The sequence below is a fragment of the Oncorhynchus nerka genome, linkage group LG9a, assembly GCF_034236695.1.
Source record: "Oncorhynchus nerka isolate Pitt River linkage group LG9a, Oner_Uvic_2.0, whole genome shotgun sequence".
NCBI classification, from domain to species: domain Eukaryota; kingdom Metazoa; phylum Chordata; class Actinopteri; order Salmoniformes; family Salmonidae; genus Oncorhynchus; species Oncorhynchus nerka.
Genome location: NC_088404.1, coordinates 8,725,109 through 8,741,938, shown reverse-complemented (window position 1 = coordinate 8,741,938; position 16,830 = coordinate 8,725,109). Strand labels below are relative to the sequence as shown.

Sequence of the window (16,830 nt, the reverse complement as noted above, 5' to 3'; positions counted from 1 at the left end):
AACACACACACACGCAAACATATGCATGCGACCAGTCATACAGACATACAAATGTGAGCGTGCAGGCACTCATATGCACAAGCATGCACAGTGATTGCACACACAGACATGCATGCACACACTCACGACTAATACACATGTACATAGGCACTCACCCTCACAGGCATACTGCACACTCAGGCATACTACACACTCAGGCATACTGCACACTCAGGCATACTGCACACTCAGGCATACTGCACACTCAGCCATACTGCACCCTCAGGTATACTGCAACCTCAGGCACACTGCATACTCAGGCATTCTATACCCTCAGGCATACTGCACCCTCAGGTATACTGCACCCTCAGGCATACTGCACCCTCAGGTATACTGCAACCTCAGGCATACTGCATACTCAGGCATTCTATACCCTCAGGCATACTGCATTGCCAGGCATACTGCACCCTCAGGCATACTGCACCCTCAGGCATACTGCATACCCAGGCATACTGCACCCTCAGGCATACTGCATACCCAGGCATACTGCACCCTCAAGCATACTGCATTCCCAGGCATACTGCACCCTCAGGCATACTGCACCCCCAAGTATACTGCATACCCAGGCATACTGCACCCTCAGGCATACTGCACCCTCAGGCATACTGTACCCTCAGGCATACTGCATATCCAGGCATACTGCACCCTCAGGTATACTGCACCCTCAGGCATACTGCACACACCCCATCTCACCGAGACCTATAATATAATCATCCATGCTCTAATACTAAAACAAACACACTTACACAGACATGCAACCACGCCTCTATCACAGACATGCAACCACGCCTCTATCACAGACATGCAACCACGCCTCTATCACAGACATGCAACCACGCCTCTATCACAGACATGCAACCACGCCTCTATCACAGACATGCAACCACGCCTCTATCACAGACATGCAACCACGCCTCTATCACAGACATGCAACCACACCTCTATCACAGACATGCAACCACGCCTCTATCACAGACATGCAACCACGCCTCTATCACAGACATGCAACCACGCCTCTATCACAGACATGCAACCACGCCTCTATCACAGACATGCAACCACGCCTCTATCACAGACATGCAACCACGCCTCTATCACAGACATGGAACACCTGACAGACACAGAGTGGAAATGCAAACATACGATTTACATTAACAAGATAAACCTCTGCTCTCCATGTTGTGCTGCCTGCGATGTGACACTCTTGAGCAATGGACTGACTTCTATCGCTGTGTGTGGACCACTAAGGAATTCCATTAATATCTGAGACCCTTGGTGCTTTCAGTCCAAGTCACGTGTTGCCCACTGGGTACTGTCCTCTCCTCTCTGAATGACACTGTCCCCTCTGAATGACACTGTCCTCTCCTCTCTGAATGACACTGTCCTCTCTGAATGACACTGTCCTCTCTGAATGACACTGTCCTCTCCTCTCTGAATGACACTGTCCTCTCTGAATGACACTGTCCTCTCCTCTCTGAATGACACTGTCCTCACTGAATGACACTGTCCTCTCTGAATGACACTGTCCTCTCTGAATGACACTGTCCTCTCTGAATGACACTGTCCTCTCTGAATGACACTGTCCTCTCCTCTCTGAATGACACTGTCCTCTCTGAATGACACTGTCCTCTCTGAATGACACTGTCCTCTCTGAATGACACTGTCCTCACTGAATGACACTGTCCTCTCCGAATGACACTGTCCTCTCTGAATGACACTGTCCTCTCCTCTCTGAATGACACTGTCCTCTCTGAATGACACTGTCCTCTCCTCTCTGAATGACACTGCATGTTTTAAAAGGATTCGTCCCTTTAGACAACATGAAACAACATGACAAACAACTCCCCATCTGTTGTCTTGCTTTCAAACATCCCTCCATCTCTGGTTGGCCTCCCTTCCCATCCCTCTCTCTCTCTCTCTCTCTCTCTATCCTTCTCTCTCTCTCTCTCCATCCCCCCCCTCTCTCTCTCTCTCCATCCTTCTTTTTCTCTCTCTCCATCCCTCACTTTCTCTCTCCATCCCTCTCTTTCTCTCTCTCCATCCCGCTCTCTCTCTCTCTCTCCATTCCTCTCTTTCTCTCTCTCTCCATCCCTCTCTCTCTCTCCATCCCCCTCTCTCTCCATCCCTCTCTTTCTCTCTCCATCCCCCCTTTCTCTCTCTCCATCCCCCTCTCTCCTCTCTCTCTCCATCCCTCTCTTTCTCTCTCTCCATCCCTCTCTTTCTCTCTCTCCATCCCTCTCTTTCTCTCTCTCCATCCCTCTCTCTCTCTCTCTCCATCCCTCTCTCTCCCTCCCTCTCTCCCTCTCCATCCCTCTCTTTCTCTCTCTCCATCCCCCCCTCTCTCTCTCTCCACCCCTCTCTCTCTCTCTCTCCACCCCTCTTTCTCTCTCTCTCCATCTCTCTCTCTCTCCATCCCTCTCTTTCTCTCTCTCCATCCCTCTCTTTCTCTCTCTCCATCCCTCTCTCTCCATACTTCTCTTTCTCTCTCTCCATCCCTCTCTTTCTCTCTCCATCCCATTCTCTATCTCATCCCTCTCTCCATCCCATTCTCTCTCTCCATCCCTCTCTCTCTCTCTCCATCCCTCCCTCTCTCTCTCCATCCTTCTCTCTCTCTCCATCCCGCTCTGTCACTTTTCCCATCAATCAGAGATCCCTACTATGGTCCTCCTCCCTTCTTCCCATTTGACACCACAATTATACAAGATATTTTTAGTCAACAGAGTTTGGCTTTCCAATTCCAGTTTTCCGAAGAATCCCAAGGTCCCTGTATCCACAGTTAAACGTAAATAAATAAATGTTCCAAAAAAATAAAATGTCATATTACGTCTATATATACAGGGTTGTAACGATGTGCCAATAACTAAAGTACAAAAGGGAAAATAAATCAACATAAATATGGTTATCAAAAATAAAGGAGGATTAATTAAAAATGCCTTTATTTGTATGGCATGTTCAATAGAAACAAAGTTTTAAAACTCTGACATATTTGGGCTGCATGGCCTTCGTCAGGTGGTACGATAAACATAAATATGGGTTGTATTCACAATGGTGTTAGTTCTTCACTGGTTGCCCTTTTCTAGATATGGAAGTTTAACAAAATTGGGTTTGTTTTCAAATTCTTTGTGGGTCTGTATAAACTGAGGGAAATATGTGTCTCTAATATGGTCAAACATTGGGCAGGAGGTTAGGAAGTGCAGCTCAGTTTCCACCTCATTTTGTTGGCAGTGTTTGAGCCGGTCTTCTCTTGAGAGCCATGTCTGCCTACGGTGGCCTCTCTCAATAGCAAGGCTATGCTCACTGAGTCTGTACATAGTCAAAGCGTTCCTTAATTTTGGGTCTGTCACAGTGGTCAGGTATTCTGCCACTGTGTACTCTGTTTAGGGCCAAATAGCATTCTAGTTTGCTCTGTTTTTTTGTTAATTCTTTCCAATGTGTCAAGTAATTGTATTTTTGATTGCTCATGATTTGGTTGGGTCTAATTGTGTTGCTGTCCTGGGGCTCTGTTGGTTCTGTTTGTGTTTGTGAACAGAGCCACAGGACCAGCTTGCTTAGGGGACTCTTCTCTAGGTTCATCTCTCTGTAGGTGATGGCTTTGTTATGGAAGGTTTGGGAATCACTTCCTTCTAGGTGGTTGTAGAATTGAATGGCACTTTTTGGGATTTTGATCATTAGTGGGTATCAGCCTATTTCTGCTCTGAATACATTATTTGGTGTTTTACATGGTACACAGAGGACATTTTAGCAGAATTCTGCTTGCAAAATCTCAATTTGGTGTTTGTCCCATTTTGTGAATTCTTGGTAGGTGAGCGATAGATATTGTTCAGCACTCTCTCCTTCCATCCATCTGATGCAGTAGATAGATACACCAGAACGCTCTCCTTCCATCCATCTGATGCAGTAGATAGATACACCAGAACTCTCTCCTTCCACCCATCTGATGCAGTAGATAGATACACCAGAACTCTCTCCTTCCATCCATCTGATGCAGTAGATAGATACACCAGAACTCTCTCCTTCCATCCATCTGATGCAGTAGATAGATACACCAGAACTCTCTCCTTCCATCCATCTGATGCAGTAGATAGATACACCAGAACTCTCTCTTCCATCCTTCCACCCATCTGATGCAGTAGATAGATACACCAGAACTCTCTCCTTCCACCCATCTGATGCAGTAGATAGATACACCAGAACTCTCTCCTTCCACCCATCTGATGCAGTAGATAGATACACCAGAACTCTCTCCTTCCATCCATCTGATGCAGTAGATAGATACACCAGAACTCTCTTATTGACCTCTGAAACTGTGTGTAGATGTGTTTTGACTGGTTAGAGCCAGAGGTACTGGGAGGAGAGGAGAAGAGAGGATGAAACAAAGAGAATCTCTCTTCTGTTGTTTTATTATGTTTGGTATGCAGTTAGACTGTAGCTCTGCAGTAGCATATAGCTCTGCTCTGTCTCTCTCTTCTCCTTCCTCTCCATCTCTCGCTATCTTCTTCTCTCTCTCCTTCCTCTCTATGTCTGTCTATCGCCATCTTCTCTCTCTATGCTCTCTCCTTCCTTTCTATCTTTGTCTGTCGCTATCTTCTCTCTCCCTCTCTCTGCTCTCTCTCTCTCCTTCCTCTCTATCTTTGTCTGTCGCTATCTTCTCTCTCTCCCTCCTCCTGATGTCTTTCAGGAATATTAAAGACCGCAACATTACTGTAACAAGCCGCAGTGTGTGTGTGTGTGTGTGCACCCCCCTGGGTAGCTGGGTAGTTCAGTAGCTCCTTTCCCTCTTCTGTAGAACCACAACCATTGTGAGAGGAAGGGGAGGAGGGGAAGGAGAGGGGAGGGGAAGGGAAGGAGAGGAGGGGAAGGAGAGGAGAGGAGGGGAAGGAGAGGGGAGGGAAAGGGAAGGAGAGGAGGGGAAGGAGAGGATGGGAAGGAGAGGGGAGGGGAAGGAGAGGATGCGAAGGAGAGGAGGGGAAGGAGAGGGGAGGGAAAGGGAAGGAGAGGGAAAGGGAAGGAGAGGAGGGGAAGGAGAGGGGAAGGGGAAGGAGTGGGGAGGGGAAGGGAAGGAGAGGGGAGGGAAAGGGAAGGAGGGGAGAGGAAGGGAAGGAGAGGATGGAGAGGGGAGGGAAAGGGAAGGAGAGGATGGGAAGGAGAGGGGAGGGAAAGGGAAGGAGAGGATGGGAAGGAGAGGATGGGAAGGAGAGGAGGGGAAGGAGAGGAGAGGGAAAGGGAAGGAGAGGAGAGGAAGGAGAGGGGAGGGAAAGGGAAGGAGAGGATGGGAAGGAGAGGAGGGGAAGGAGAGGATGGGAAGGAGAGGAGGGGAAGGAGAGGAGAGGGAAAGGGAAGGAGAGGATGGGAAGGAGAGGAGAGGAAGGAGAGGGGAGGGAAAGGGAAGGAGAGGAGGGGAAGGAGAGGGGAGGGAAAGGGAAGGAGAGGAGGGGAAGGAGAGGGGAGGGGAAGGGAAGGAGAGGAGGGGAAGGAGAGGGAAAGGGAAGGAGAGGGGAGGGGAAAGGAAGGGAAGGAGAGGAGGGGAAGGAGAAGATGAAGGAGAGGAGGGGAAGGAGAGGAGGGGAAGGAGAGGATGGAAAGGAGAGAAGACATTAATACACATCCCCATTCACACTATATCATAAAGACATTAATACACGAACAGTGTCAGGGGATGTGAAAGAAGTTGTGACAAAAGTTTTGGGGGTGAGGAAGTGGAGGAACGTGTTCTATTATTCATGTAGAAATGCTTTCTGGGTAATTTCACCTCCTTATTCTACTGCCGCAGAGTCACCTCGCACACACATACACACACACACACCCCTCGGAGAAGAACCTCATTCAAATTGAAGATGAGGAAAATTCTTCACCCTAGGCGGAAACCAAACTGCGATTGAGAAGCAGCTACTAAATATTGAAGAGGGAGAGGCAAAGGGGCAACAGCCAAAGTCAAAGCTCTGTGTTTGTGTGTTTGTGTGTGTATGTGTGCGGAGTTGTAGAGAGGGGGCTATGAATAAGAACTCATGTAGCAAAACAAGACACTAACATGCTGGCTCAGCCCTAACTGTCACTTCACTGTCCATCATAGAAGATAGAAGATAGACTACAGGGCCTTGGAAGAATGATTTCCTACCATCAACCTCCTGTTACTCTTAGCTTCTGGCGTATCTTTTTAGCCTTGTTGTTTCTGCTGCCTCTGATGTTGTTTGTAGTTGTTTTCTCTGCTATTTTCTTGCAAGCTACGTTTACACCGGGAGTCAGGAAGCAGGTGTAGAAGGTCAGTTTCATAACGATAAATGCAGATTAACAAAACATGAGAAGAGTACAGAACGTGAATCAAAAGCAATACTACCTAGTGACTGATGGCTACTGAAATGAAGGGAGAGTAATCAAGGAATTAATGATGTTCAGGTGTGTGTAATGATGAGGACCATGTGTGTGTAATGATGAGGACCAGGTGTGTGTAATGAAGAGGACCAGGTGTGTGTAATGAAGAGGACCAGGTGTGTGTAATGAAGAGGACCAGGTGTGGGTAATATTGAGGACCAGGTGTGTGTAATGAAGAGGACCAGGTGTGTGTAATGAAGAGGACCAGGTGTGGGTAATATTGAGGACCAGGTGTGTGTAATGATGAGGACCAGGTGTGTGTAATGATGAGGACCATGTGTGTAATGATGAGGACCAGGTGTGTGTAATGATGAGGATCAGGTGTGGGTAATGATTGTTGCCAGGAGCAGGGGTTAGTAAACGAGAGAGAGAGACAGAGAGAGACAGAGACAGAGACAGAGACAGAGACAGAGACAGAGAGACAGAGACAGAGACAGAGAGACAGAGAGAGAAAATCAGCTCAATGTAATTGAAGAATCCATAGACTCTAACCACTTCTGGGATTATTGGAACACTTTCAAAAACTACCAGAAACCACTGGATTCTCAAATTAAAGTGAGTGAACTCCAAGGACAAAATACAAAACCTCCAACCCAAAAAGGCCTGTGGTGTTGATGGTATCCTAAATATACAGACCAGCCAATTCTGATTGGCTTAAACTCTTTAACATCATCCTTAGCTCTGGCATCTTCCCCAATATTTGGAACCAATGACTGATCACCCTAATTCACAAAGTGGATATGTGTGGGATATGCATCAGCAACAACCTTGGGAAAATCCTCTGCATTATCATTAACTGCAGACTCTTACATTTCCTCAGTGAACACAATGTTCACAGAGAGACAGAGAGAGAGAGAGATTTGATCTTGTGTCCTTTACCATTTGTACATTTTTAAAACACTGTATATATATATAATATGACATATGTAATGTCTTTATTGTTTTGAAACTTCTGTATGTGTAATATTTACTGTTAATTTTTATTGTTTATTTCACTTTATATATTCACTCTATATATTATCTACCTCACTTGCTTTGGCAATGTTAACACATGTTTCCCATGCCAATAAAGCCCTTGAATTGAATTGAATTGAGAGAGAGAGAGAGAGACAGACCGCTCACCAACCAAGAATTCACAAAATGGGACAAACACCAAATTGAGACTCTGCATGCAGAATTCTGCAAGAATATCCTCTGTGTACAACGTAGAACACCAAATAATGCATGCAGAGCAGAATTAGGCCGATACCCACTAATGATCAAAATCCCAAAAAGTGCCATTCAATTCTACAACCACCTAGAAGGAAGTGATTCCCAAACCTTCCACAACAAAGCCATCACCTACAGAGAGATGAACCTGGAGAAGAGTCCCCTAAGCAAGCTGGTCCTGGGGCTCTGTTCACAAACACAAACACACCCCACAGAGCCCCAGAACAGCAGCACAACTAGACCCAACCAAATCATGAGAAAAAAAAAGATAATTACTTGACACATTGCTCTGTTTTTTTGTTAATACTTTCCAAACTAGAATGCTATTTGGCCCTAAACAGAGAGTACACAGCGGCAGAATACCTGACCACTGTGACTGACCCAAAATGAAGGAAAGCTTTGACTATGTACAGACAGTGAGCATAGCCTTGCTATTGAGAAAGGCCGTAGGCAGACATGACTCTCAAGAGAAGACAGGCTATGTGCTCACTGCCCAAAAAATGAGGTGGAAACTGAGCTGCAATTCCTAACCTCCTGACCAATGTATGACCATATTAGAGACACATATTTCCCTCAGATTACACAGATCCATAAAGAATTAAAAAACAAACCTGATATTGATAAACTCCCATATCTACTGGGTGAAATTCCACAGTGTGCCATCATAGCAGCAAGATTTGTGACCTGTTGCCACAAGAAAAGGGCAACCAGTGAAGAACAAACACCATTGTAAATACAAACCATATTTATGCTTATTTATTTTCCTTTTGTACTTTAACCATTTGTACATCGTTACAACACTGTATATATATATATATACTATGACATTTGAAATGTCTTAATTCTTTTGGAACTTCTGTATGTGTAATGTTTACTGTTCATTTGTTTTTATTTCACTTTCGTAAAATATCTACCTCACTTGCTTTGGCAATGCTAACATATGTTTCCCATGCCAATAAAGCCCCTTGAAATGCATTTAATTGAGAGAGAGAGAGAGAAAGGGGGGGTGGGGAGTAGATTGATAGTTGAGTGCATTAAGAGCAGGAGATGACTATAGGAGGTGATGGAAGACTATAGAAGACTATAGGAGACTATAGGTGATTGAAGACTATAGGAGACTATAGAAGACTATAGGAGACTATAGAAGAATATAGGAGACTATAGAAGAATATAGGAGACTATAGGAGACTATAGAAGAATATAGGGTGTTATGGAAGACTATGGAAGACTATAGGAGGTGATGGAAGACTATAGGAGACTATAGGAGACTATATGAGACTATAGGAGACTATAGAAGACTATGGAAGACTATAGGAGGTGATGGAAGACTATAGGAGACTATAGGAGACTATAGAAGACTACAGGAGACTACATGAGGTGATGGCTATAGGAGACTATAGGAGACTATAGGAGACTATAGGAGACTATATGAGGTGATGGAAGACTATGGAAGACTATAGGAGACTATAGGAGGTGATGGAAGACTATAGGAGACTATAGGAGACTATATGAGACTATAGGAGACTATGGAAGACTATAGGAGGTGATGGAAGACTATAGGAGACTATAGGAGACTATAGAAGACTACAGGAGACTACATGAGGTGATGGAAGACTATAGGAGACTATAGGAGACTACAGGAGACTATATGAGGTGATGGAAGACTATGGAAGACTATAGAAGACTATAGGAGACTATAGGAGACTATAGGAGGTGATTGAAGACTATAGAAGACTATAGGAGGTGATTGAAGACTATAGAAGACTATAGGAGACTATAGAAGGTGATTGAAGACTATAGGAGACTATAGGAGACTATAGGAGACTATAGAAGACTATAGAAGACTATAGGAGACTATAGGAGACTATAGGAGACTATATCAGACTACAGGAGACTATATGAGGTGATAGAAGACTATATGAGACTATATGAAGTGATGGAAGACTATAGAAGACTATAGGAGACTATATGAGGTGATAGAAGACTATAGGAGACTATAGGAGGTGATAGAAGACTATAGGAGGTGATTGAAGACTATAGAGGACTATAGGAAACTATAGGAGACTATATGGAAGGAAATGGATGGAAGGTCAAAGAGTTAGAAAGCTTGAAATAACATCTTTCTCTCTCTCTATTATTTTCCCATACCTTCCTTATCCCACTACTTTCCCTCGCTACCCCTACTCTTCCTCCTCTCCTCTCCCTCCTCCTCCTCTCCTTCCTCCAGGTGTATGTCTGGTGATGGGCTGTATAATCTACCCTGACGGCTGGGACAGTGACGAGGTGCGGAGGATGTGTGGGGAGCAGACGGACAAGTACAGTCTGGGAGCGTGCTCCATGCGCTGGGCTTACATCCTGGCTATCATGGGGGTTCTGAATGCCCTCATGCTCTCCTTCCTGGCTTTTGTACTGGGCAACAGGCAGGACGGACTCATGACCGAGGAACTACTGGCCGAGAGCAAGGGTGAGACTGGAGAGCATTCCATTAGGACACATTAGGACCTGTATAGACTTTTGCTTTTTTTTTTCTCTCTCTCTCTCTCTCTCTCTCTCTCTCTCTCTCTCTCTCTCTCTCTCTCTCTCTCTCTCTCTCTCTCTCTCTCTCTCTCTCTCTCTATATATATATATATATATATATATATATATATATATATAATCTTGATAAGGTCTTGATTGATAGTGTTAGGTAACCAGCCAGATAAAGGTGGAACAGCACAACAGCACACACAGTTCACTTTTGTTTATTGTCTATTCCATTTGCTTTGGCAATGTAAACATATGCTTCCCATGCCAATAAAGCCTTGGCACACACACACTCGTGTGAGGACCAGTAGCATAGCACAGATTGAAAACATTAAACCGTGAAATACTTCAATTGTCTGCTGAATGTTAAGATCGAGGAGCCATTAGAGTTGACAAGTCACTGACACAGTTGACAAGTCACTGACGGAGTTGACAAGTCACTGACGGAGTTGACAAGTCACTGACACAGTTGACAAGTCACTGACACAGTTGACAAGTCACTGACACAGTTGACAAGTCACTGACTGAGTTGACAAGTCACTGACACAGTTGACAAGTCACTGACACAGAGGACAAGTCACTGACACAGTTGACAAGTCACTGACACAGTTGACAAGTCACTGACACAGTTGACAAGTCACTGACACAGTTGACAAGTCACTGACTGAGTTGACAAGTCACTGACACAGAGGACAAGTCACTGACACAGTTGACAAGTCACTGACACAGTTGACAAGTCACTGACACAGTTGACAAGTCACTGACACAGTTGACAAGTCACTGACTGAGTTGACAAGTCACTGACACAGTTGACAAGTCACTGACACAGAGGACAAGTCACTGACACAGAGGACAAGTCACTGACACAGTTGACAAGTCACTGACACAGTTGACAAGTCACTGACACAGTTGACAAGTCACTGACACAGTTGACAAGTCACTGACTGAGTTGACAAGTCACTGACACAGTTGACAAGTCACTGACACAGAGGACAAGTCACTGACACAGTTGACAAGTCACTGACACAGTTGACAAGTCACTGACACAGTTGACAAGTCACTGACACAGTTGACAAGTCACTGACACAGTTGACAAGTCACTGACTGAGTTGACAAGTCACTGACACAGTTGACAAGTCACTGACAACAGTTGACAAGTCACTGACGGAGTTGACAAGTTTGTACGGAGTTGACAATGTCACTGACAACAGTAATGTTGTAACATTACATTTGTAATGTTGTAATGTTGGAACGTCTGTGAGTGTAATGTTGTAATGTTGTAACGTCTGTGAGTGTAATGTTGTAATGTTGTAACGTCTGTGAGTGTAATGTTGTAATGTTGTAACGTCTGTGAGTGTAATGTTGTAATGTTGTAACGTCTGTGAGTGTATGTTGTAATGTTGTAACGTCTGTGAGTGTAATGTTGTAATGTTGTAACGTCTGTGAGTGTAATGTTGTAATGTTGTAATGTTGTAATGTTGTAACGTCTGTGAGTGTAATGTTGTAATGTTGTAACGTCTGTGAGTGTAATGTTGTAATGTTGTAACGTCTGTGAGTGTAATGTTGTAATGTTGTAACGTCTGTGAGTGTAATGTTGTAATGTTGTAACGTCTGTGAGTGTATGTTGTAATGTTGTAACGTCTGTGAGTGTAATGTTGTAATGTTGTAACGCTCTGTGAGTTGTAATGTTGTAATGTCTGTGAGTTGTAATGTTGTAATGTTGTAATGTCTGTGAGTGTAATGTTGTAATGTTGTAACGTCTCTGTGAGTGTAATGTTGTAATGTTGTAACGTCTGTGAGTGTAATGTTGTAATGTTGTAATGTCTGTGAGTGTATGTTGTAATGTTGTAATGTCTGTGAGTGTATGTTGTAATGTTGTAATGTCTGAGTGTAATGTTGTAATGTTGTAACGTCTGTGAGTGTAATGTTTACTGTACATGTTTTGTTGTTTATTTAACTTTTGTTTATTATCTACCTCACTTGCTTTGACAATGTTAACATGTGTTTCCCATGCCAATAAAGCCCTTTAGTGGAATTGAATTGAGTGAACAAGAGAGGGTGTCCAGGGAGGAGAGAACAAGAGAGGGGAGGTAGAGATAAGAGAACAAGAGAGGGGAAAAAGGGATGACATAAGAGGAGAGAGAGAGAGAGAGAGAACAGAGAGAGAGAGAACAGAGAGAGAGAGAGAGAACAGAGAGAGGGGGGAAAAGGATGACATAAGAGGAGAGAGAGGTGGCAGCGTAGCCTAGTGGTTAGAGAGTTGGACTAGTAACCGGAAGGTTGCGAGTTCAAACCCCCGAGCTGACAAGGTACAAAATCTGTCATTCTGCCCCTGGAAAAAAAAGAAAGACAAGAGGAGAGAAAGAAAAATAGTAGATAAGACAAAGGTAGAAAAAAGAAGAGATGGAGAGGAGGTCAGACAGACAGACAGACAGATGTTGCAGCAGATGCATAACTTGCAGCCAGGGGTCTTTTGAATGGAGGGATGGAGAAAAATGGATGACAAATGGATGATTGCTCAGCTCACTGTAATCCTGTCTCAATGAAAACCACCCACCTCTCATAAAACACACGCTACCATGAATACCAGAAGACTGCACTGGTCCAAACTGACACGCCTGCTGGTTGTCATTGGTACTACACACATAGAACTTCACATCCCATAATATAGAATAGGTTGTTACACATTTTGTGTCTTTGATGATTCAACACAAACCAGGAATATTAACAAATAACTATGAACCTATCTCCTCTCTCTGCCCGCCCCCATCTCCTCACCCCCTCTCTCTGCCCGCCCCCATCTCCCCACCCCTCCCCTTTCTCTGCCCGCCCCCATCTCCCCACCCCCCCCTCTCTCTGCCCACCCCCATCTCCCCACCCCCTCCCTCTCTCTGCCCGCCCCCATCTCCCCACCCTCCTCTCTCTGCCCGCCCCCATCTCCCCCTCTCTGCCTGCCCCCATCACCCCCATCTCCCCTTTCTCTGCCCGCCCCCATCTCCCCACCCCCCCCTCTCTCTGCCCACCCCCATCTCCCCACCCACCTCCTCCCTCTCTCTGCCCTGCCCCCATCTCCCCACCCCCTCCCTCTCTCTGCCCACCCCCATCTCCCCACCCACCCCCTCCCTCTCTCTGCCCTCCCCCCCCATCTCCCCCCCCATCTCCCCACCCCCTCTCTCTGCCCGCCCCCATCTCCCCACCCCCTCCCTCTCTCTGCCCGCCCCCATCTCCCCACCCACCCCCTCCACCCCCTTTCTCTGCCCGCCCCCATCTCCCCACCCCCCCTCCCTCTCTCCCCCACCCACCCCATCTCCCCCCCCTCCCACCCCCCCTCTCTCTGCCCGCCCCCCATCTCCCCTCTCTGCCCGCCCCCATCTCCCCACCCCTCCCTCTCTCTGCCCGCCCCATCTCCCTCTCTCTGCCTGCCCCCCATCACCCCCATCTCCCCCCCCCCTCCCTCTCTGCCCGCCCCCATCTCCCCACCCTCCCTCTCTCTGCCCGCCCCCTCTCTGCCTGCCCCCATCACCCCCATCTCCCCCTTTCTCTGCCCGCCCCCATCTCCCCACTCCCTCTCTCTGCCCACCCCCATCTCCCCACCCACCCCCTCCCTCTCTGCCCGCCCCCATCTCCCCACCCCCTCCCTCTCTCTGCCCACCCCCATCTCCCCACCCACCCCCTCCCTCTCTCTGCCCGCCCCCATCTCCCCACCCCCTCCCTCTCTCTGCCCGCCCCCATCTCCCTCTCTGCCCGCCCCCATCTCCCACCCCCTCCCTCTCTCTGCCCGCCCCCATCTCCCCACCCCTCCCTCTCTCTGCCCCCCCATCTCCCCACCCCCCCATCTCTCTCTGCCCATCCCCCATCTCCCCCCCTCTCTCTGCCCGCCCCCATCTCCCCCCTCTCTGCCCGCCCCCATCTCTCTGCCCGCCCCCATCTCCCCCCTCTCTGCCTGCCCCCATCACCCCCATCTCCCCACCCCCCCTCTCTGCCCGCCCCCATCTCCCCACCCTCTCCTCTGCCCGCCCCCATCTCCCTCTCTGCCTGCCCCCATCACCCCCATCTGCCCGCCCCCATCTCCCCACCCTCCCTCTCTCTGCCCACCCCCATCTCCCCACCCCCCCTCCCTCTGCCCGCCCCCATCTGCCCACCCCCCATCTCTGCCCACCCATCTCCCCCACCCACCCCCTCTCCCCACCTCTCCTCTGCCCGCCCCCATCTCCCCACCCCCTCCCTCTCTCTGCCCGCCCCCCATCTCTCTCTGCCCGCCCCCATCTCCCCACCCCCTCCCTTTCTCTGCCCGCCCCCATCTCTCCCCCCTCCCTCTCTCTGCCCATCTCCCCATCTCCCCACCCACCCCCCACCCCCCTCTCTCTGCCCGCCCCCATCTCCCCACCCCCTCCCTCTCTCTGCCCGCCCCCATCTCCCCCTCTGCCCGCCCCCATCTCCCCCCCTCCCTCTCTGCCCGCCCCCATCTCCCCCTCTCTCTGCCTGCCCCCATCACCCCCATCTCCCCACCCCCTCCCTCTCTCTGCCCGCCCCCATCTCCCCACCCTCCCCTCTCTGCCCGCCCCATCTCCCCCCTCTCTGCCTGCCCCCATCACCCCCATCTCCCCCTCCCTCTCTCTGCCCACCCCCACCCCCCCCTCTCTCTGCCCACCCCCCCATCTCCCCACCCCCCCCCACCCCCCATCTCCCCACCCCGTCCCTCTCCTTCTCACATAGAAGCTGGGAATGCCTAAAACAACCCATAGGTGAGTGATGAAATACAGTCAAACTGGCTTCCTTGACAAAACAGGTCGATTCAAACAAAACTAATGTGGCTGAAACATGTGTCTGCTAATGTGGCTGAAACATGTGTCTGCTAATGTGGCTGAAACATGTGTCTCTGATGTGGCTGAAACATGTGTCTGTGATGTGAATTATTCAGTGTACGTCTCTTTAGTGTAAAATGGTCATGTCCTATTTAATGTCATATCAGGATTGGCCTGGAAATGTAGTACGTGTCCTCGCTGTGCTATTATGGTAAATGGGTCGTACATTTTCATCGTCAGAGCATATATCCCCTAGCATGTCCCCTTTTCCCCCCTCTCTCCATTTCTCCCTGGTCTCTCTCTCTCTCTCTCTCTCTCTCTCTCTCTCTCTCTCTCTCTCTCTCTCTCTCTCTCTCTCCGGTCTCTGTCTCTCTTTCTCTCACCCTCTCTCTCCGGTCTCTGTCTCTCTCTCTCTCTCTCTCTCTCTCTCTCTCCGGTCTCTGTCTCTCTCTTTCTCTCACCCTCCCTTTCTCTCTCCGGTCTCTGTCTCTCTCTCCGGTCTCTCTCTCTCTCTCTCTCCGGTCTCTGTCTCTCTCTTTCTCTCACCCTCCCTTTCTCTCTCTCTCCAGTCTCTGTCTCTCCCTTTCTCTCTGTCTCTCTCTTTCTGTCTCTCTGTCTCTCTCTGGTCTCTATGTCTTTTTATCCAATCCCCTATTTCTCTCTCTCTCTCAGGTGTCTGCGTTTCCTAGTGTGTATGTGTAACTTTCATCATCACGCTCCAGAGTTTTACCCATCATCCCCCAGAAGAGGACGACATTGGCACACCATGGCTGTGAGAGAGAGAGAAGAGAGAGATCGAGAGGAGAAGAGAGTAAAAGAGAAAGAGAGGTGGACAATGAGTGAGCGAAACAGAGTGGAGAGAGGGAGAGAAATGCTATGTAGCCAGATGCCTCCCATTCATTCACACATGTACTGTATTCTATTTCTCACCTTCTAGTCTATGCTGGATCTGCCAATGATATGTACATCTACCCCTGGGGCGGCAGGGTAGCCTAGTGGTTAGAGTGTTGGACTAGTAACCGGAAGTTCAAACCCCCGAGCTGACAAGGTACAAATCTGTCCTATTCTGCCCCTGAACAGGCAGTTAACCCACTGTTCCTAGGCTGTCATTTAAAATAAGAATTTATTCTTAACTGACTTGCCTAGTTTAAATAAAGGTACAATTGAAAAAATCTCTATTATATTGACCCTGCTCACAGTCCTACAGTCTCTCTACCTCCACACTATTCCACTATCACTGAACCCCAGCAGAGACAAGACAATCTTCACACAGCCGATCATCGACAGAGACGTATGGATTATCTGCAAGAATATGGATGAAGAAGACTGGGTTGAAGTATTGTTCTTGAAATCACGTATTGTAGTGAGAGAAAACTCAGACACACTCACACACACACACACACACTCAGACACACACACAGAGACACACACACACACAGACACACTATCACACTCATGTAGACAGTCACATTTGAACGCGTACAGTGCATTCGGAAAGTATTCAGACCCCTTGACTTTCCACATTTTGTTTACGTTACAGCCTTATGCTAAAATGGATTACATGTTCTTTTTCCCTCATCAATCTACACACAATACCCCATAATGACATCACAATACCCCATAATGACATCACAATACCCCATAATGACAAAGCAAAAACAGTAAGTATTCAACCCTTTGCTATGAGACTCGACATTGAGCTCAGGTTCATCCTGTTTCCATTGATCACCCTTGAGATGTTTCTACAACTTGATTGGAGTCCACCTGTGGTAAAGTCAATGGATTGGACAATATTTGGAAAGGCACACACCTGTCTATATATGGTCCCACAGTTGACAGTGCATGTCAGAGCAAAAATCAAGCCATGAGGTCGAAGGAATTGTCC

The 16,830-nt window shown here is 47.7% G+C and overlaps 1 protein-coding gene across 1 annotated transcript in view; it reads left to right on the top strand.

The window, feature by feature from the left end:
- LOC115121332 (LHFPL tetraspan subfamily member 3 protein-like) overlaps nt 1-16,523 on the top strand; it is a 62,671-nt gene extending 46,148 nt beyond the window's left edge. The window contains exons 2-4 of the mRNA XM_029650392.2: nt 9,845-10,081; nt 14,860-14,885; nt 15,618-16,523. Coding sequence (XP_029506252.1) covers nt 9,845-10,081; nt 14,860-14,873 — 251 coding nt within the window. The 3' untranslated portion in view covers nt 14,874-14,885; nt 15,618-16,523. The remainder of the gene's footprint in view (nt 1-9,844; nt 10,082-14,859; nt 14,886-15,617) is intronic.
- Nucleotides 16,524-16,830: the final 307 nt, after the last annotated feature.